General features: G+C 47.7%; 2 protein-coding genes and 1 pseudogene across 2 annotated transcripts; all 3 read left to right on the top strand.

Annotated features, from left to right (window-relative positions):
• The first annotated feature begins 5,169 nt into the window (after positions 1-5,169).
• Positions 5,170-7,084, top strand: LOC109781513 (AAA-ATPase ASD, mitochondrial). The gene has a single exon (XM_020340109.4). It carries the CDS (start codon positions 5,362-5,364, stop codon positions 6,931-6,933), a length of 1,572 nt encoding a protein of 523 aa, XP_020195698.1. The 5' UTR covers positions 5,170-5,361; the 3' UTR covers positions 6,934-7,084.
• Positions 7,085-7,514: 430 nt separating this feature from the next.
• Positions 7,515-9,218, top strand: LOC109781512 (AAA-ATPase ASD, mitochondrial). Its single transcript, XM_020340108.4, has one exon. The coding sequence runs from the start codon at positions 7,565-7,567 to the stop codon at positions 9,053-9,055; it is 1,491 nt and encodes a 496-aa protein (XP_020195697.1). The 5' UTR covers positions 7,515-7,564; the 3' UTR covers positions 9,056-9,218.
• Positions 9,219-10,980: 1,762 nt separating this feature from the next.
• On the top strand, positions 10,981-12,700 carry LOC109781511 (AAA-ATPase At3g28580-like; annotated as a pseudogene).
• Positions 12,701-22,683: the final 9,983 nt, after the last annotated feature.

The following is a 22,683-nucleotide window of genomic DNA, read 5'->3' as shown; positions in this document are numbered from 1 at the left end:
TTCATTTTCAGATAGCATGGACATGATTGTTGTGTGCTTGACATGATGGTACTGCAGGAGCTTTACGTACTCCAAAATAGTGGGGTCCTAATTCTTGTGTGAGTGCAAAAATACCAGCATGTCATCAGTTTTGCATGAGTTTATGATTATGATTGTACTCAATGTCCACTGCCATGCATGTGTCATCCTCCTGCACCTTCACCCTCATTCTTGCATTGCAGCCCATCCTCTGCGATGTTTTGTTTCGCTTCCTGTTGGCCTCTGAAATAGAAGATGTGTGTATCCCTTGGAAGGCGCAAACAAAATACTTGTGGTTGTCATTTCCCCCCGTCATCCTGATTCCAAAACCAGCGTGTCTGGCGTATCTGTTAGAAAATTCCCTTGCTTTCTCTACATCTTTGAATCGCATCTTTAGTCTTGGTATTAGATAATCCGGTAGATCCGGCGTCTGCAGAAAAAGAAAAAAAATAATCCAAACAGCACGTTAAAATGCAGTTTATGAACTTTTTATCCTGGAGGGAGCAGAAAATTTGCAGATAATACAAGATGCGTATATAAATATTTTTTTGTTTCACTTACGTGCGTGTATGATCGCAACTCTGCCGGTGTCTGCTGCGGTCCCTCTAGGATGGGGCACGGCAGAGTAATCATAGCAGGATGCAGCAGTGGATCACAAGGAGGAAGGAGGGTTGAAGATGGCCTCTCTCTTGTTTGTGTCCTTTTTGCTTGAGGTGGTTGTGGAGGTATTGCGATCCTGGTCTTGGTTTGCTCTTTTGTTTTGTGAAGCAATCCATCTACCTTATGCCCCGTACAATTCTGACTTGTAGCAGCAGCAGCAGGATCCAACGGTGGTAGTGTGCAGAGCACTCTCCTCCGTGTGTGTGTTGTTGGATTTGTCCTGGGATCTGGTTTAGTTGCTTCGCTTTGGCATTGATGAGGCACACCAGGATAACCTCCAGAGTTACACGCAGGACTTGAGCTAACCCCCTCCTCCATCGGCGTGCTTGGGAGTCTGCTGGTGGATACAAAGAATCCGCGGGGGATTTCCGGCGTCACCCAATTAGGTGGAGGCGCAAACTTGTGCGGATAGGGCTGTGATCCAGCATCTTGGAAGTCTCCGTGTGTTTCGGGTGTCATCCATTTTTGGTCTGGAGCAGGTTGGTAATGCTGTTGGTGCGTTTGAGGTGTGATCCATTGAGGGGGTGGTGCAACGCGTACAGGCTTTGGATTGTGTACTTGCTGCTGGGAACTTCTAAACTTCTTCATGCGTCTCTCGTCTTGCTGACATAAAAGAAAAAATGTCTATTAGCACACAAGTTAGATCTGCCTATACCTTTGTAACTGAACTTAGCATTATTCACAGCCTGAACTTCTCATATAAAAGTGGTGTTCATGTACATATTTTTCCCCTAGGAGAGGCATCACACTATGCACTGAGCTGAGCATCTGCCAATACTTTTGTACCTGAACTGAGCACCCTTCACAGAATGAACGTCACATCCTGTTAATTCTACACTATTTGATTACTTATATGTACCTGAACTGAGCACTCTCCACAACCTGAACTTCTTGTTTTGCAAAGGGGAAATACTGTCTACAGTTAAAAAACCTGAACCTTCATGAGTTTGAATGGTTGGACTGCTAGTGCATACCAACCTGACCTTCATGTGATATCACATGCATGTTCTATTTTCCTTTTTTTTGCACAGAACCAGATACATACCAACCTGAACTCTAGCACACTTACTAGTTGAACTTCACATGGCTTTTCCACATGTGAATGCAGGCAGATTTTAAAAAAGCTTTTGTAGCCTGGACTGATGCTCACACACCACCTGAACTTCACATAGCTGTAAGCAAATAACAAACCAAAGGAAGGAAGAAGTTCAACCATACCCTGGCTAGATGTTCAGCCAACCTTTTTCCAGCAGCTGATAGGCCACCTTGAGAACAATTCGTCGTGGAGGTAGGAGAGGAATTCCATGGCAATCCATGTCTTGCAGGGGGCGCGAAGTTCATCTGCACGAAGCAAGAAGGTTAGAGAAGGCAAGATTGAAGAAGAAGGCAAAATTGGGAGGAAGTTCATGTACTGTTGCCGCTGAATTTGAGGGCGCAGCAGATGCCGCCTCCGCGGAGGAGTTGCTCCGTTGGTCGCGCCGCTCGCCGTAGCTTGCGTCGGGTCCGTCATCTGGTCTGCCAAGGCTTCAGGCGGTGGCGATGGGACGAGGATGCGGCTTCCTGAAGTCCATGGCGGCTTCGCCGCGTCCAGGCGACGCGGGCTCCCTCGCGCCGGCGTCCGCCGTCGCTCGCTCGCCTGCGCTGGTGGTCGGCCAGGAGCTGGAGACGGAGGGGAGGTGGCGGACCTGGCCGGCCAGGAGCTGGGGAAGGAGGGGAGGTGGCGGATCCGGCCGGCTAGGAGCTGTAGACGGGGGGGAGGCGGCGGATCCGGTGAAGATCGGCGGCGAGGAGGGGAGGAGGTCGGGGATCGAGGGGAGGAGCGGCGAGGAGGGGGGGTGGGTCGGCTCGGGATCGGGGGATCAGGTGGATCCTGTCGGGGCGGCTCGGGATCGGGTGGGATTCTGTCTGGTTGGGCCGGGCAGTTCAGGGAAGTTCGGAAGGGGTCCATCGGGCCCTATATAGGGGCTGTTGTGATCCAAATAACTATTCTAATCCTAGAATTAGAATAGCGGTGCCCTCGTTACTAAAACAGAATGACACATAAACCCAAAACAAGGGCGAAACTAAGCATCTAAACAGCCACGCGACATCCATGAAAGGAGATGGTCAGTTTAGTTGCCCAAGCACACTAGCAATCGTGCCACCTGCTTCCAAATTGACTCGGATCGGATGGGCCACCCGACTCAACCTCAGCTCTGATCAACACACACGCGTGCACATACACATATCATAAACCTAACAATTCAAGTTGATCGAACCGTGCAATGCACATGCCATAAAGTAAGTGACCAAGTGGAGCATGTTAGGGCATGAGCAATGGAGGCATCACCTTGATGCTGCTCCATGCCTTTGTTTATACATAAAGTATTAAAACTATCATTCACACTTTTCTTCACCCAATGGAGGCAGGCATAGGTAGATGTCATCCTAGTGGACCCATCTCAATTCTTATCTCCCCATCTATCTCTTCTTCCTTCGTTCCCCACCTTCCCTCTTCCCCTTTTCCCACTTTTATCTTGCTTTTATCCTGGAGCGGCTAACTCCTCTGCAGGAGACCGCCTCCTCTCCAAAGCATCACCCGAACCTGAATTGCAGGATCCGAGCCGAGCTGGACCTGCGGAGCAGCACCATGGGGCAGCCCGTTGGCCATGCCCTTAGGGTGGAGGGCACATTCCCCCCATCATTATCTACCTCAAGAGTCGGCGGTCCACAACGAAACTTTTAGAGTTTAACACATAGTACTCACTGTAGCCATACTGAGATGTTAGCCAAAAAATAATCCTATGTTATATCTTTTTTTTTTCGATTTTTGTATATTTGACTAGTGGAATTGCAGGGCTCAGAGCCAAAAAAATTGGGGAGTTAGGGTTTATGAGAGGTAGTAAGAGTCATGTATTGTACATGTTTTTCTCTGTTTTCCTTTTCTTTATGCCATCCTTGTTTGATGTACTGTTGCATTTAAACTATCTGAGTGTTGGTCTGATTGCCATCGTTCATTTAATCTGATATCTGAATGTAGAGCAGGGGAACGACATTTATATTATGTATTTCTATGTGCTTATGTATTTCTAACTGATCTGATTTTCATCTCGCTACAAGAATTGACAGCTCTTACGTCCTATAGACTACCAATATGCAATATTGCATGTCTTATGTATTTGTTCGTCACATGTAGGAGCATTCTTCTCCCTCCTTCTTTTCTGTGCACAAACTGTAAACACCTTAAAAATCATTGTAGTTTTAGTAACATGAACAAAATAATGCCTTTCTCTTCTAGTTTTAGTAACATAAATAAACAGAATAAAATAATACATTTCAGTTTCAGTAACATAAATAAACAGAAGCCCGAAAACAAAGGAAAAAACTAAGCCCAATGGACCCCCTTTCGTTAAGTCGCCATCGTCTTGAAGAGTTAATTTTTTTGGTAGTCTTGAAGAGTTTTTAGAGTGGCAGGTTTTGGTTTAGTTTGAGCTGTTACCCATGATCTATTATTTTTCTTCTTCTTCACAGCAGCCTATTTGCTTTTCCTTGGGGGTCATGGTCCACTTGATACACACAAAATCTATGGTCCATATGCTCCCAATTTCGGCCCATATGCGAAGATATGAGTAAGGATTTCTATCTCATCAAAATACCAAGTCAAATTTCTAGGCCCAGACTCAAAGTTGACACTTAGTGTCAACAGCAAACACCACCTCTCTTTTTTCTTATTCTAAAATTACCATTGATTTTCTCTTTTCTCATCCTCTTCCTCCTATCCTGCTCAGTCGGTTGTCTTCCAAGCTGCACGGCCGGCTGCGTAGCCTCACCTGACTGAATCACCACACACTATCTTAATTACTGCCGTGCCACCCTCTAACCGGAGATATCAGTTTCTTCTCCGGCCCCGGTGTCCCACCCCAGACCTTAAACTCTTCACCACAACCTAAAACCTCCAGTCTCGCCTCCGTCTTAGACTCGGTCCATACTCGCCGCTGTCGTCGCACGCAACTCCATGACAATGCTATCTCTGCCTTGATGCACACCATCGAGTAGCCAGAGGTTGAGGTTGATGGCGTATTAAAGAGGAAAAAAAAGATAGTTGCATGTTGTCTAGCAAATAAATGCGAAGATAAGTATTGGGATCGACTATTAGTAAGTTGCCTGGAAAAAAATTGGCGTCATGCTAGATGGCGTCATGCATCCTCAGCACTCACCAACACCATGTCGTCACCCATGCTTCGATTTGCCGACGACTGGCCTACCTCGTCTGTGTTCTATACTCGGCTGTCAGTCTCAGAGATGCAATCCATGAGCTAAAAACAGCGACGGAGATTTTTGCAATCAACAATCGGAGCATCATCTTGGCTTTTGGCCACAAAGTAGAGACTGAACGAGCCAATTCCGCATTTGCCACTGCCTTGAGAGTTAAGTAACTCCGTTTCCTTGGACTGTTCCATCGACGCCCGCCGCTTCTTCTCCCTCCGACAGCTCCTCCTCACCTGCTCCCACGCAGACGGCGACGACGACGAAGACGACAACGGCGACGACTACACGTTGCTTAGCTTCAACCTAAGCAGATCACCACACGAATCATTGGCATTATATATATGGGTGCAGGTCGAGCTACAGCCTTCCATCGGGACAAGACCGCCCTAGACACAACATCAAGTTGACGTCCAGTTGCAGCAAGCAACGGCGGCGATGATGGTGGAGAGGTGGGCGGGGTTCGGGTCGGCGATGGCGACCGTCATCTTCCTCTGGTCCGTTGTGCAGAACTACGTCCCTCCCACCTTCCGCCTCTACCTCACCGCCTGGGCCGCCAAGGTCGCCGCCTGCTTCAACCCCTACCTGCAGATCACCATCTCCGAGTACGGCGCCGAGCGCTTCCAGCGCAGCGACTTCTTCCTCGCCGTCGAGGCCTACCTCAGCGACGCCTGCGCCCGCCGCGCACGCAAGCTCAAGGCCGAGCTCGTCAAGGACAGCAAGAACCTCCGGGTCACCGTCGACGATCACGAGGAGGTCACCGACGACTTCTCCGGCACGACCATCTGGTGGTACGCCTCCAAGCGGCAGTCCAAGGCCCAAGTCATCACCTTCTACCCCGGCGAGGACGAGCGGCGCTTCTACAAGGTTGTCTTCCATAGGCGCCACCGCGACCTCGTCGTCGACTCCTACCTGCCCTTCGTGCTCGGCGAGGGCCGCGCCGTCACCGTCAAGAACCGCCAGCGCCGTCTCTTCACCAACAACGCCAGCCGCAACTGGAACCCCTACCGCAGCAAGAGCGTCTGGAGCCACGTCCCCTTCGAACACCCCGCCACCTTCGACACGCTTGCCATGCACCCCGATGAGAAGGAGGCCATCGTTGACGACCTCATGGCGTTCCAGGAGAGCAAGGACTACTATGCAAAGGTCGGCAAGGCGTGGAAGCGCGGGTACCTCCTTTATGGACCGCCCGGCACCGGCAAGTCCACCATGATCGCCGCCATGGCCAACTTCCTTGACTACGACGTCTACGATCTCGAGCTCACAGCTGTCAAGAACAACACCGAGCTGCGGAAGCTCTTCATCGAGACCACGGGCAAGTCCATCATCGTCATAGAGGACATCGACTGCTCCATCGACCTCACCGGAAAACGCCGCAAGGACAAGAAGGCCTCTAGTGACAAGGACTCCGACGATGATGACAAACCCAAGCTACCGATGGATCCAGAGAAGGACGACGCCACCAAGGTGACGCTCTCGGGCCTCCTCAACTTCATTGACGGACTCTGGTCTGCTTGCGGGGGTGAGCGGATCATCATCTTCACCACCAACCACAAGGAGAAGCTCGATCCGGCGCTGATCCGGCGAGGAAGGATGGACAAGCACATAGAGATGTCATACTGCCGCTTCGAGGGCTTCAAGGTGCTCGCCAAGAACTACCTAGATGTCATCGAGCACGAGCTGTTTGGGGAAATTCAGCGGCTGCTTGAGGAGACTGATATGTCGCCCGCCGACGTTGCAGAGAACCTGATGCCAATGTCAAAGAAGAAAAAGAGGGACCCTGATTTGTGTTTCTCGGGCCTCATCGAGGCGCTCAAGCAGGCCAAGGAAGACGCGGCAGCAGCGGCAGCCAAGGCGAAGGAGGAAGAAGAGGCCAAGGAGGCTGAAGCAAAGAAAGTTAAGGAGAAAGAGGAGGCGGAGGTGAAGAAAGCCAATGAGGAAAACAAAGGGAAGGGCAAAGCACCGGAGGAAGGCAATGGAGACATCAAGGAAAGTGACAAAGTGAAGTGAAATCAAGAAAGAAAGCCAAGGAAAACAGAATGAGCTTGTTCACTAGTGCCCCCTTGTACAGAAATAAAATGCGGTGTGGAATATTATGTGTCGCATCTCCCATTTGTAATATGTGCCCCCTTACGTATATAGATATTTGTTTCATCTCTCATTTGTAATATTTCCGATAAGACTATACAAAATGCTAACAAGACCCATTCGCTTTACCTACACCAAAATGGCAACAAGTTTTTCTATAGGGAATTAAACCTAAACATGGCATAAGAAGCTTCCCTACCATTTCACCAACACAATATCGTCACTACGCATGACAGTGACAGAACATGCAACTAGCAATCGGAACTTACCCTGCTCCATCCAGTAATTGATTGATTATTAAGCAACCCAAATCTGAATTTGCCCTTCCACCTATTAATTAATTGATTAAGCAACAAAGTTCTGCATCTTTTCCATGCGTGCATCAACTTTCCATAGCTACTCTTCACCTGGTCCGACGGCAACAACGACCACCACCGGTCGCGCTGAAGTCGACTTAAGTAAATCACCAGACAGAACTCCAGCATTATATATAAACGCACACGAACAAAGATCTCCAGCGTTGCATCAAGAAGAAGAAGAGAGCTAGCAGGCCATGGCAGCGCTGGTGGAGAGGTGGGCGGGGTTGGGGTCGGCCATGGCGAGCATCATCTTCCTGTGGTCCATGGTGCAGAACCACATCCCGGTTACCCTCCGCCTCTACCTCACCGCCTGGGCCGCCAAGCTCGTCGCCTGCTTCAGCCCCTACCTCCAGATCACCATCTTGGAGAACAGCGCCGAGCGCTTTCAGCAAAGCGAGTTCTTCTACGCCGTCGAGGCCTACCTCAGCGACGCCTGCGCCCACCGCGCCAGCAGGCTCAAGGCCGAGCTCGGGAGCGACAGCAGCAACCTCCAGGTCTCTGTGGACGACCATGAGGAGGTCACCGATGAGTTCTCTGGTGTGACGCTCTGGTGGTACGCTTCCAAGAAGCATTCCAAGGGGAATGTCATCAGCTTCTACCCTGGCGAGGATGAGAGACGCTTCTACAAGGTCGTCTTCCACAGAAGCCACCGTGACCTCATCGTCGACTCCTACCTGCCCTTTCTCCTCGCCGAGGGACGCGCCGTCATCGTCAAGAACCGCCAGCGCCGCCTCTTCACCAACTGTGGCGGTAGACGGAGGCGCTACCTTCGCAATAGCGTTTGGGACCATGTTAAGTTTGAACACCCGGCCACGTTCGACACGCTCGCCATGGACACCGACCAGAAGGAGGCCATCATGGACGACCTCATCGCGTTCAAGGATGGCAAGGAGTACTACACAAAGGTTGGCAAGCCATGGAAGCGGGGGTACCTATTGTACGGCCCGCCCGGCACCGGCAAGTCCACCATGATCGCCGCCATGGCCAATTTCCTTGATTACGACGTCTACGACCTCGAGCTTACGTCGGTCAAGAACAATACCGAGTTGCGAAAGCTCTTCATCGAGATGACAAGCAAGTCCATCATCGTCATCGAGGACATCGATTGCTCCATCGACCTCACTGGTAAGCGCCGCAAGGACAAGAAGGCCTCTAGTAACAAGGACTCTGACAATGAATATGAACCCGACCCGACGGAGCCGCGGAAGGACGATGAAAGCAAGGTGACGCTCTCAGGCCTACTCAACTTCATCGACGGGCTATGGTCAGCAAGCGGCGGTGAGCGGATCTTCATCTTCACCACCAACCATAAGGAGAAGCTGGACCCGGCGCTAATTCGGCGGGGTAGGATGGACAAACACATCGAGATGTCCTACTGCCGCTTTGAGGGCTTCAAGGTGCTCGCCAAGAACTACCTAGATATCGTCGAGCATGTGTTGTTTGGCGAGATCCGGCAGCTGCTCGAAGAGACCGACATGTCACCGGCCGACGTGGCAGAGAACCTGATGCCCATGTCAAAGAAGAAAAAGAAGGACCCGAACATGTGCTTGGCAGGCCTCATCGCGGTGCTCAAACAAGCCAAGAAAGACGCGGTCACGACTGCAGCAGCGGCAAAGGCGAAGGAGGAAGAGGAGGCAGAAGCAAAGAAAGCCAAGGAGAAAGAGGAACCGAAGGAAGACAAATGAAAGGAAAAAAACATGACAGGAAGCCAGGTAGCCAACCAAGACATCAAACAAGTTTTTGCTTGTTCACTAGTGCTTGCTTACAACAACAAAAAGGATGTATAGTGTTTGTTCAAATAAATTATGTATCGCTCAGCTGGAATAAAATGGCTTTGCTTTCTCTTCTCGGAAAGTTGCTATATCTGATACCGTTGCAAGTACACAGCAAACATTTTCCTCATTTGTCTACAAAAAACAGCATTCTGGCGTATATAACCTGCCTATAGAACTTGCTCGCCCGACGAACAATACGAGCGGTACGATGCACTCCATGATCATGAAGGAGAGTGTGAAGCCAAGGAGAAAGGCAAATGGAGGCACAAAACAAAATATGTATCCCTCAACAAGAATAATAATGATGATAATTCCTGTGTATGTATGGAATAGCTACAATACGAAATGCCAACCTCTCACTCCCCTGTCTCAAACGTACTGGGCAAAGGTAATCCAGAGGTTTTTTCCATGCGTGCATGGACTGTAGATTCTTCTCAGCTCTGACAGATCCTCCTCACCTGCTCGGATGACAACGAAGACGAATCTCCACCATCCTCCGACGACGACAAACGAAGAACACGAACCTGCTCCGATGACGATAAAGACAAAGTCGAACTTGCTCCGAGCCTCCGACGACGACAAAAACGAAGACGATGACCTAGGTCAACCTAAGTAAAGCACCACACAACTCTAATCCGGCGGGGTAGGATGGACAAGCACATTGATATGTTGTACTACCGCTTCAAGGGCTTCAAGGTACTCGCCAAGAACTACCTAGACATCGTCGAGCATGTGTAGTTCGGCGAGGTCGAGCAGCTGCTCGAAGGGACCGACATGTCATCGGCCGACGTGGCAGAGAACCTGATCCGCATGACGAAGAAGAAAAAGAAGGACCCCAACATGTGCTTGGCAGGCCTCATCGAGGCGCTCAAAGATGTGGTTGCAGCAGCAGCAGCAGCAAAGGCGAACGAGGAAGAGGAGGCAGAAGCAAAGACAGCCAAGGAGAAAGAGGAAGCAGACTCGAAGAAAGACAAATGAAAGGATGAAGCATGGGAGGAAGCCACCCATGAGTAGAGTGAGCTTTGTTCACTAGTGCACCCTTCCAAAAACAAGATGTAGTGTTTGTTCAAAGAAAATATGTATCACTTAATTTTTTTTCCCGATAAAGATGTGTCACTCAACTCAAATTAAATAAAATTGGTTTCTTTTCTCATTTGCTTATTCACATAGGAAGTGATCATTGTAATGTTACCATATAGAGATGGTACTACAATACCAAATGCTAACATGATTTGTAAGAACAGAATGAAAACTGAGCGCCGTTTGCATATATACACTTCCTCATTTCTCTACGAGAAACAGCATTCTGGCGTATATATAGCCCACCTATAAAACTTGCTTGTTCCGATGAACAACACTGAGCGGTACGACGAATGCCATCCATGATCATGAAGGAGAGAGCGAATCCCAGGAGAAAGGTGAAGGGTGGCACAAAACAAAATAAGTATCTCTCAACAGGAACAATAATATTCCTATGTATATATGGACTACGGAATAGCACTACAATACGAAATGCTAGCATGACCCTTTGGCTACACCCACCTCTCACTCCCTGTCTCAAACGTACTGGGCAAAGGGAATCCACAGGTTTTTTCCATGCGTGCATGGACTGTAGATTCTTCTCGTCTCCGACAGCTCCTCCTCGCCTGCTCCGACGACAGCGAAGACAAAGAGGAATCTACTACGACGACGACAAAAACAAAGACCCGATGACGACAAAAACGAAGACGTAGACGAAGACCTAGGTCAACCTAAGTTAATCACCACACAAATCTCCAGCGTTATATATATACAGAAATACACATACGTAGGAGCATCCAGTGCAGATCTAACAAGAAATATTCAAGACACAAACAACAATTAAGAGGTCCAGCCATGGCGATGGTGGAGCGGTGGGCGGGCTTGGGTTCGGCAGTGGCGGGCATCATCGTCTTATGGTCCATGGTGCAAAACCACATCCCGACCACCCTCCGCCTCTACCTCATCACTTGGGCCACCAAGCTGACCACCTGCTTCAACCCGTACTTTGAGATCACCATCTCCGAGAACCATGCTGAGAGCTTCCAGAGAAGCGACTTCTTCCTTGCTGTCGAGGCCTACCTGAGTGAGGCATGTTCCCATCACGCACGCAGGCTCAAAGCTGAGCTAGGCAATAATAGCAAGAACATCCAGGTCTCTGTCGACAACAACGAGGGGGTCACCGACGACTTCTCCGGCGCCAAGATCTGGTGGTACGCCTCCAAGCAGCAACACAAGGCCAGTGTAGTCAATTTCTACCCTGGCGAGGACGAAAGGCGCTTCTACCGCATCGTCTGCCATAAGCAACACCGCGACCTCGTCGTCAATTCTTATCTGCCTTTCATCCTCGGTGAAGGCCGCAACGTCATCATCAAGAACCGCCAGCGCTGCCTCTTCACCAACACTGCCTCTTCACCAACAAGGTCAGCGGCAGCCAGAGCCCTTACTGGGCCAAGAAGAGCGTCTGGAGCCACGCCCCATTCAAGCACCCAGCAACCTTCGACACCCTTGCCATGGACCCCAAACAGAAGGAGACTATCATCGACGACCTCATGGCATTCCAGGAGAACAAGGAGTACTATATTAAGGTCGGCAAGCCGTGGAAGCGTGGGTACCTCCTTTATGGCCCGCCTGGCACCGGCAAGTCCACCATGATAGCCGCCATGGCCAACTTCCTCGACTACGATGTCTACGACCTTGAGCTCACGGCCATCAAGAACAACACCGAGCTGCGGAAGCTCTTTATCGAGACGACGGGCAAGTCCATCATCGTCATAGAGGACATCGACTGCTCCATTGACCTCACTGGAAAACGCCGCAAGGGCAAGAAGGGCTCCGGCGACAAAGACTCCGATGACAACGACAGACCCAAGCTACCAATGGAGCCAGAGAAGGATGATGACACCAAGGTGACGCTCTCTGGCCTGCTCAACTTCATCGACGGCCTATGGTCAGCATGTGGCGGCGAGCGGATTATTATCTTCACAACCAATCACAAGGAGAAGCTGGACCCTGCACTGATCCGGCGGGGCAGGATGGACAAACACATCGAGATGTCCTACTGTCGCTTCGAGGGCTTCAAGGTGCTCGCCAAGAACTACCTGGACGTCGTCGAGCATGAGCTGTTTGGCGAGATCTGGCAGCTGCTTGAGGAGACCGACATGTCGCCAGCAGACGTGGCGGAGAATCTGATGCCCATGTCGAAGAAGAAAAAGAGGGACCCTGACGTGTGCTTGGCAGGACTCATCAAGGCGCTCAAGAAGGCCAAGGAGGACGCAGTAGCGGCAAAGGCGAAAGAGGAAGAGGAAGCCAAGGAGATAAAGGAGAGAGAGGCGAAGAAAGACGAAGGAAAGGACAAAACATCGGGGGAAGCCAATGGAGACATCAAGCAAGGTGATAAGTAGAGTTACAGGAGCAGAGTGAGCTTGTGCACTAGTGCTCCCTTACAGACACAAACAGATGCAGTGTTTGTTCAAATAAAATATGTATCACTCAACTGAAATAAAATAAATAAATAATACTGCTTTCTCTTCTCTAGTCATTATGCTATAACATGGTATTGATGTAAGAACACAACTCCTGTAAAGTATGTATCACTCGGCTTTTTTTGGATAAAGATGTGTCACTGAACTCAAATATAATAATATTGGTTTCTTTTCTCATTTGCTTAATCACACAGGAAGTGACCATTGTATTGTTACTATATAGAGTGCCACGATACCAAATGGTAACTGATATTGTTGCGAGAACACAAGGAAAACTGAGAGTCATTTGCATATACACATTTCCTCATTTATCTAGAAAAGAGAGCAGTCTGGCATATATAACCCGCCTATAAAACTTCCTTGTTCTGAGAAACAATACAAAAACAACAGCAGACCCGAAGGCGCAGACACATGCCATGATCATGAAGGAGAGTGCGAAGCAATGCTTACCGGCGCAGGCAACCTCACCTTGCGGTGACTCCTTGTCATAGATGAACCCGACCATGCGCACCGAGAGGATGTAAGTGTGAAAATAGGTTAAGCATATGCCTAGCAGGGACGCATTGCGTGTTAACATATGGGCCGAAGCCAAGTAATTACGACGAGATATACATGGCGTGGATTGATCTCCAAGAACTCAATCACAACAACCTAACAACCTGATCTATCTATACCTATCCTACGGTTTATACATCACCGAAGATAGGTTTACATGTTTAACACTCCCCCTCAATCACAATTCTCTATGATGAGATTGTGTCTAAAACCTTCAAGTTGTCTCAAAGAAAGGGGTTTGGTAAACCCATCTGCAACTTGATCACCAGTGGGTATAAACCTGATATTCAGCAGTTTGTTGGCTACCCTTTCTCGAACAAAGTGATAGTCAATCTCAATATGCTTGGTCCTAGCATGAAAAATAGGATTAGTTGACAAGTACGTAGCACCAAGATTATCACACCAAAGTGATGCTGCCTGAGGATGACGAACACCCAGCTCAGTTAACATATTTTGAACCCAGATAACTTCTGCAGTAGCATTTGCTAAGGCTTTTGCTACCTCTTGAGCACTGCGTTGGTTTTCCCTTGAAGAGGAAAGGGTGATGCAGCAAAGTAGCGTAAGTATTTCCCTCAGTTTTTTAGAACCAAGGTATCAATCCAGTAGGAGGCTACGCGCGAGTCCCTCGCACATACACAAAACAAATAAATCCTCGCAACCAACGCGATAAGGGGTTGTCAATCCCTTCACGGTCACTTACGAGAGTGAGATCTGATAGATATGATAGGATAATATTTTTGGTATTTTTGCGATAAAGATGTAAAGTAAAATAAAAGCAAAGTAAAAAAGCAAAGGAAATAACTAAGTGTTGGAAGATTGATATGATGAAGATAGACCCGGGGGCCATAGGTTTCACTAGTGCCTTCTCTCGAGAGCATAAGTATTTTACGGTGGGTGAACGAATTACTGTTGAGCGATTGACAGAATTGAGCATAGTTATGAGAGTATCTAGGTATGATCTTGTATATAGGCATCACATCCGAGACAAGTAGACCGACTCCTGCCTGCATCTACTACTATTACTCCACTCATCGACCGCTATCCAGCATGCATCTAGAGTATTAAGTTCATAAAAATAGAGTAACGCCTTAAGCAAGATGACATGATGTAGAGGGATAAATTCATGCAATATGTAAAAAAAACCCCATCTTGTTATCCTCGATGGCAACAATACAATACGTGCCTTGCTGCCCCTACTGTCACTGGGAAAGGACACCGCAAGATTGAACCCAAAGCTAAGCACTTCTCCCATTGCAAGAAAGATCAATCTAGTAGGCCAAACCAAAATGATAATTCGAAGACACTTGCAAAGATAACCAATCATACATAAAAGAATTCAGAGAAGATTCAAATATTGTTCATAGATAAACTTGATCATAAACCCACAATTCATCGGTCTCCTTGCGAAGTGATTGGTGAGATGATGGAGAAAGTGAGATGGAGGAAGGAGGTGAGATTGCAAGGATCAGCCACATATTTATAAAAATACAGAAACATTGATCAAATTATTCTTTTAATTCAGAAATATGTGTTAAGCAAGGTGGCATCTGATTTCCATCTTACAGCGACAAATAAAGACTCTCTTCCACTTGTTTCCTTCTTGGTAGTCTTTGTGTCTCCTTAACCAACCAAATCGTTCGCTAACTGGATATATGTTGTCCATGATTTAATAGTAATAGTATCACTCAACTTCACCAATCCATGGGTGTCACTATTATTTATTTATTTATTTTGAAACGAAGGCAAAAGATTTGCCTCTTCAATTAAATAAGGGAGAGAATAGTTTAGAGTTTTTTACAACGCACTCACAAATGCGGCATGGCAATTACTCGGACACTATTATGTTCCCTAGTTTCTTTGCGCCGGCGGTCACCCATAGTTTTGCATCTTCTAAAATGTTGGTAAGAAGAATCGTCGGCGGTGCGCTTTTGTGGCGGAAAACGCGGGCGTTTCTCTTGTTCCAAATTACCCAAGAAACGAGCATGGTGAGGGATGTTGCAAATATGCCGTAGAGGCAATAATAAATGGTTGTTATTATATTTCTTTGTTCATGATAATTGTCTATTGTTCATGCTATAATTGTGTTATCCGGAAATCGTAATACACGTGTGAATACATAGACCACAACGTGTCCCTAGTAAGCCTCTAGTTGACTAGCTCGTTGATCAACAGATAGTCAAGGTTTCCTGACTATGGACATTGGATGTAATTGATAATGGGATCACATCATTAGGAGAATGATGTGATGGACAAGACCCAATCCTAAGCATAGCTCAAAGATCGTGTAGTTCGTTTGCTAGAGCTTTTCCAATGTCAAGTATCTTTTCCTTAGACCATGAGATCGTGCAACTCCCGGATACCGTAGGAGTGCTTTGGGTGTGCCAAACGTCACAACGTAACTGGGTGACTATAAAGGTACACTACGGATATCTCTGAAAGTGTCTGTTGGGTTGGCACGGATCGAGACTGGGATTTGTCACTCCGTGTGACGGAGAGGTATCTCTTGGACCCACTCGGTAGTGCATCATCATAATGAGCTCAATGTGACTAAGGAGTTAGCCACGGGATCATGCATTGCGGTACGAGTAAAGAGACTTGCCGGTAACGAGATTGAACAAGGTATTGGGATACCGACGATCGAATCTCGGGCAAGTAACATATCGATTGACAAAGGGAATTGCATACGGGATTGATTGAATCCTCGACATCGTGGTTCATCCGATGAGATCATCATGGAACATGTGGGAGCCAACATGGGTATCCAGATCCCTCTGTTGGTTATTGACCGGAGAGGCGTCTCGGTCATGTCTGCATGTCTCCCGAACCCGTAGGGTCTACACACTTAAGGTTCGGTGACGCTAGGGTTGTAGAGATATGAGTATGCGGAAACCCGAAAGTTGTTCGGAGTCCCGGATGAGATCCCGGACGTCACGAGGAGTTCCGGAATGGTCCGGAGGTGAAGAATTATATATAGGAAGTCCAGTTTCGGCCACCGGGAAAGTTTCGGGGGTTATCGGTATTGTACCGGGACCACCAGAAGGGTCCCGGGGGTCCACCGGGTGGGGCCACCTATCCCGGAGGGCCCCATGGGCTGAAGTGGGAAGGGAACCATCCTTTAGTGGGCTGGGGCACCCCCCTTGGGCCTCCCCCTGCGCCTAGGGTTGGAAACCCTAGGGGTGGGGGCGCCCCCCTTTGGCTTGTGGGGGAAGCCACCCCCTTCCCCCCCTTGGCCGCCGCCCCCCCCATGCAGATGGGTTCCAGGGCCGGCGCCCCCCCCCCCCTCCAGGGGTCCTATAAATAGTGGGGGGAGGGAGGGCAGCAGCACCACAGCCCCTGGCGCCTCCCTCTCCCCCTGCAACACCTCTCCCTCTCGCAGAAGCTTGGCGAAGCCCTGCCGAGACCCCGCTACATCCACCACCACGCCGTCGTGCTGCTGGATCTCCATCAACCTCTCCTTCCCCCTTGCTAGATCAAGAAGGAGGAGACGTCGCTGCTCCGTGCGTGTGTTGAACGCGGAGGTGCCGTCCGTTCGGCACTCGGTCATCGGTGATTTGGATCACGGCGAGTACGACTCCATCAACCCCGTTCATTAGAACGCTTCCGCTCGCGATCTACAAGGGTATGTAGATGCACTCCTTACCCCTCGTTGCTAGTATACTCCATAAATGGATCTTGGTGATGAGTAGGAAATTTTAAAATTCTGCTACGATCCCCAACAGTGGTATCAGAGCCAGGCCTATGCGTAGTTACTATGCACGAGTAGAACACAAAGCAGTTGTGGGCGTAGATGTTGCCAATTCTTCTTGCCGCTACTAGTCTTATCTTGTTTTGGCGATATTGTGGGATGAAGCGGCCCGGACCGACCTTACACGTACGCTTACGTGAGACAGGTTCCACCGACTGACATGCACAAGTTGCATAAGGTGGCTAGCGGGTGTCTGTCTCTCCCACTTTAGTCGGAACGGATTCGATGAAAAGGGTCCTTATGAAGGGTAAATAGAAATTGGCATATCACGTTGTGGTTTTACGTAGGTAAGAAACGTTCTTGCTAGAAACCTATACAAGCCACGTAAAAATTTGCAACAACAACTAGAGGACGTCTAACTTGTTTTTGGAGCATGTGCCTTGTGATGTGATATGGCCAGAAGATGTGATGAATGATATATGTGATGTATGAGGTTGATCATATTCTTGTAATAGGAATCACGACTTGCATGTCGATGAGTATGACAACCGGCAGGAGCCGTAGGAGTTGTCTTTATTATTTTGTATGACATGCCTGTCATTGAATAACGCCATGTAAATTACTTTACTTTATTGCTAAACGCGTTAGCCATAGAAGTAGAAGTAATCGTTGGCGTGACAACTTCATGAAGACACAATGATGGAGATCATGATGATGGAGATCATGGTGTCATGCCAGTGACGAAGATGATCATGGCGCCCCGAAGATGGAGATCAAAGGAGCAAAATGATATTGGCCATATCATGTCACTATTTGATTGCATGTGATGTTTATCATGTTTTGCATCTTATTTGCTTAGAACGACGGTAGTAAGTAAGATGATCCCTTATAATAATTTCAAGAAAGTGTTCCCCCTAACTGTGCACCATTGCGAAGGTTCGTTGTTTCGAAGCACCACGTGATGATCGGGTGTGATAGATTCTAACGTTCGCATACAACGGGTGTTGACGAGCCTAGCATGTACAGACATGGCCTCGAAACACACGCAATACACTTAGGTTGACTTGACGAGCCTAGCATGTACAGACATGGCCTCGGAACACGGAGGACCGAAAGGTCGAACATGAGTCATATAGAAGATACGATCAACATGGAGATGTTCACCGATCTTGACTAGTACGTCTCACGTGATGATCGGACACGACCTAGTTAACTCGGATCATGTTTCACTTAGATGACTAGAGGGATGTCTATCTGAGTGGGAGTTCATTGAATAATTTGATTAGATGAACTTAATTATCATGAACTTAGTCTAAAATCTTTACAATATGCCTTGTAGATCAAATGGCCCACGTTGTCCTCAACTTCAACGCGTTCCTAGAGAAAACCAAGCTGAAAGATGATGGCAGTAACTATACGGACTGGGTCCGGAACCTGAGGATCATCCTCATAGCTGCCAAGAAATATTATGTCCTAGAAGCACCGCTAGGTGAAGCACCAATCCCAGAGAACCAAGACGTTATGAACGCTTGGCAATCACGTGCTGATGATTACTCCCTCGTTCAGTGCGGCATGCTTTATAGCTTAGAACCGGGTCTCCAAAAGCGTTTTGAGAAACATGGAGCATATGAGATGTTCGAAGAGCTGAAAATAGTTTTCCAAGCTCATGCCCGGGTCGAGAGATATGAAGTCTCCGACAAGTTCTTCAGCTGTAAAATGAAGGAAAATAGTTCTGTTAGTGAGCACATACTCAGAATGTCTGGGTTACACAACCGCTTGTCTCAGCTGGGAGTTAATCTCCCGGATGACGCGGTCATTGACAGAATCCTCCAGTCTCTTCCACCAAGCTACAAGAGCTTTGTGATGAACTTCAATATGCAGGGGATGGAAAAGACCATTCCTGAGGTATATTCAATGCTGAAATCAGCAGAGGTGGAAATCAGAAAGGAACATCAAGTGTTGATGGTAAATAAAACCACTAAGTTCAAGAAAGGCAAGGGTAAGAAGAACTTCAAGAAGGACGGCAAGGGAGTTGCCGCGCCCGGTAAGCCAGTTACCGGGAAGAAGCCAAAGAATGGACCCAAGCCTGAGACTGAGTGCTTTTATTGCAAGGGAAGTGGTCACTGGAAGCGGAACTGCCCCAAATACTTAGCGGACAAGAAGGCCGGCAACACCAAAGGTATATGTGATATACATGTAATTGATGTGTACCTTACCAGTACTCGTAGTAGCTCCTGGGTATTTGATACCGGTGCGGTTGCTCATATTTGTAACTCAAAACAGGAACTGCGGAATAAGCGGAGACTGGCGAAGGACGAGGTGACGATGCGCGTCGGGAATGGTTCCAAGGTCGATGTGATCGCCGTCGGCACGCTACCTCTGCATTTACCTACGGGATTAGTTTTAAACCTCAATAATTGTTATTTAGTGCCAGCTTTGAGCATGAACATTGTATCTGGATCTCGTTTAATTCGAGATGGCTACTCATTTAAATCCGAGAATAATGGTTGTTCTATTTATATGAGAGATATGTTTTATGGTCATGCCCCGCTGGTCAATGGTTTATTCTTGATGAATCTCGAACGTGATGTTACACATTTTCATAGTGTGAATACCAAAAGATGTAAAGTTGATAACGATAGTCCCACATACTTGTGGCACTGCCGCCTTGGTCACATTGGTGTCGCGCATGAAGAAGCTCCATGCAGATGGACTTTTGGAGTCTCTTGATTACGAATCATTTGACACGTGCGAACCATGCCTCATGGGTAAGATGACCAAGACTCCGTTCTCCGGAACAATGGAGCGAGCAACCAATTTATTGGAAATCATACATACCGATGTGTGCGGTCCAATGAGTGTTGAGGCTCGCGGAGGATATCGTTATGTTCTCACTCTCACTGATGACTTAAGTAGATATGGGTATGTCTACCTAATGAAACACAAGTCTGAAACCTTTGAAAAGTTCAAGGAATTTCAGAGTGAGGTTGAGAATCAACGTGACAGAAAAATAAAGTTCTTACGATCAGATCGTGGAGGAGAATATTTAAGTCACGAATTTGGCACACACTTAAGGAAATGTGGAATCGTTTCACAACTCACGCCGCCTGGAACACCTCAGCGAAATGGTGTGTCCGAACGTCGTAATCGCACTCTATTAGATATGGTGCGATCTATGATGTCTCTTACCGATTTACCGCTATCATTTTGGGGATACGCTCTAGAGACAGCCGCATTCACTTTAAATAGGGCTCCGTCGAAATCCATTGAGCCGACACTGTATGAATTATGGTTTGGAAAGAAACCTAAGCTGTCGTTTCTAAAAGTTTGGGGATGCGATGCTTATGTCAAGAAACTTCAACCTGAAAAGCTCGAACCCAAGTCGGAAAAATGCGTTTTCATAGGATACCCTAAGGAAACCATTGGGTATACCTTCTACCTAAGATCCGAAGGCAAGATCTTTGTTGCCAAGAACGGGTCCTTTCTGGAGAAAGAGTTTCTCTCGAAAGAATTAAGTGGGAGAAAAGTGGAACTTGATGAGGTGATAGTCACCCCTTCCGAACCGGAAAGTAGCGCAGCGCGGGAAGATGTTCCTGTGGTGCCTACACCGACTGGGGAGGAAGTTAATGATGATGATCATGAAGCTTCGGATCAAGTTACTGCTGAACTTCGTAGGTCCACAAGGACACGTTCCGCACCAGAGTGGTACGGCAACCCTGTCCTGAAAATCATGTTGTTAGACAACGGTGAACCTTCGAACTATGAAGAAGCGATGGCGGGCCCGGATTCCGACAAATGGCTAGAAGCCATGAAATCCGAGATAGGATCCATGTATGAAAACGAAGTATGGACTTTGACTGACTTGCCCGATGATCGGCGAGCCATAGAAAATAAATGGATCTTTAAGAAGAAGACAGACTCGGATGGTAATGTGACCATCTATAAGGCTCGACTTGTCGCTAAGGGTTATCGACAAGTTCAAGGGGTTGACTACGATGAGACTTTCTCACCTGTAGCGAAGCTGAAGTCAGTCCGAATCATGTTAGCAATTGCCGCATTCTATGAATATGAGATATGGCAAATGGACGTCAAAACGGCATTCCTTAACGGCTTCCTTAAGGAAGAATTGTATATGATACAGCCGGAAGGTTTTGTCGATCCTAAGAATGCTAACAAAGTATGCAAGGTCCAGCGCTCAATCTATGGGCTGGTGCAAGCATCTCGGAGTTGGAACATTCGCTTTGATGAGATGATCAAAGCGTTTGGGTTTACACAGACTTATGGAGAAGCCTGTGTTTACAAGAAAGTGAGTGGGAGCTCTATAGCATTTCTCTTATTATATGTGGATGACATACTATTGATGGGAAATGATATAGAATTCTTGGAAAGTATAAAGGCCTATTTGAATAAGTGTTTTTCAATGAAGGACCTTGGAGAAGCTGCTTATATATTAGGCATCAAGATCTATAGAGATAGATCGAGACGCCTCATTGGTCTTTCACAGAGTACGTACCTTGACAAGATATTGAAGAAGTTCAATATGGGTCAGTCCAAGAAAGGGTTCTTGCCTGTATTGCAAGGTGTGCAATTGAGCACGGCTCAATAACCGACCACGGCAGAAGATAGAGAAAAGATGAGTGTCATCCCTTATGCCTCGGCCATAGGGTCTATTATGTATGCCATGCTATGTACCAGACCTGATGTAAACCTTGCCGTAAGTTTGGTAGGAAGGTACCAAAGTAATCCCGGCATGGAACACTGGACAGCGGTCAAGAATATCCTGAAGTACCTGAAGAGGACTAAGGATATGTTTCTCGTTTATGGAGGTGGCGAAGAGCTCGTCGTAAAGGGTTACGTCGACGCTAGCTTCGACATAGATCTGGATGACTCGAAGTCACAAACCGGATACGTGTATATTTTGAATGGAGGAGCAGTAAGCTGGTGCAGTTGCAAGCAAAGCGTCGTGGCGGGATCTACATGTGAAGCGGAGTACATGGCAGCCTTGGAGGCAGCACAGGAAGCAGTCTGGATGAAGGAGTTCATTACCGACCTAGGGGTGATTCCCAATGCATCGGGCCCGATGACTCTCTTCTGTGACAACACTGGAGCTATTGCCCTTGCCAAGGAGCCCAGGTTTCACAGGAAGACCAGGCATATCAAGCGTCGCTTCAACTCCATTCGCGAAAGTGTTCAAAATGGAGACATAGATATTTGTAAAGTACATACGGACCTGAATGTAGCAGATCCGTTGACTAAACCTCTCCCTAGAGCAAAACATGATCAACACCAGGACGCAATGGGTGTTCGATTCATCACAATGTAACTAGATTATTGACTCTAGTGCAAGTGGGAGACTGTTGGAAATATGCCCTAAAGGCAATAATAAATGGTTATTATTATATTTCTTTGTTCATGATAATTGTCTATTGTTCATGCTATAATTGTGTTATCCGGAAATCGTAATACATGTGTGAATACATAGACCACAATATGTCCCTAGTAAGCCTCTAGTTGACTAGATCGTTGATCAACAGATAGTCAAGGTTTCCTGACTATGGACATTGGATGTCATTGATAACGGGATCACATCAGTAGGAGAATGATGTGATGGACAAGACCCAATCCTAAGCATAGCTCAAAGATCGTGTAGTTCGTTTGCTAGAGCTTTTCCAATGTCAAGTATCTTTTCCTTAGACCATGAGATCGTGCAACTCCCGGATACCGTAGGAGTGCTTTGGGTGTGCCAAACGTCACAACGTAACTGGGTGACTATAAAGGTACACTACGGGTATCTC

Source organism: Aegilops tauschii, chromosome 5, assembly GCF_002575655.3.
Source record: "Aegilops tauschii subsp. strangulata cultivar AL8/78 chromosome 5, Aet v6.0, whole genome shotgun sequence".
NCBI classification, from domain to species: Eukaryota; Viridiplantae; Streptophyta; class Magnoliopsida; order Poales; family Poaceae; genus Aegilops; species Aegilops tauschii.
The sequence above is the reverse complement of the archived record's forward strand: the minus strand, read 5'-3'. Positions and strand labels throughout refer to the sequence as shown.

What these genes read in the sequence shown, in the direction of transcription:
- LOC109781513 (XM_020340109.4), top strand. Translation starts at nt 5,362, where the DNA reads ATGATGGTGGAGAGGTGGGCGGGGTTCGGGTCGGCGATGGCGACCGTC.
- LOC109781512 (XM_020340108.4), top strand. Translation starts at nt 7,565, where the DNA reads ATGGCAGCGCTGGTGGAGAGGTGGGCGGGGTTGGGGTCGGCCATGGCG.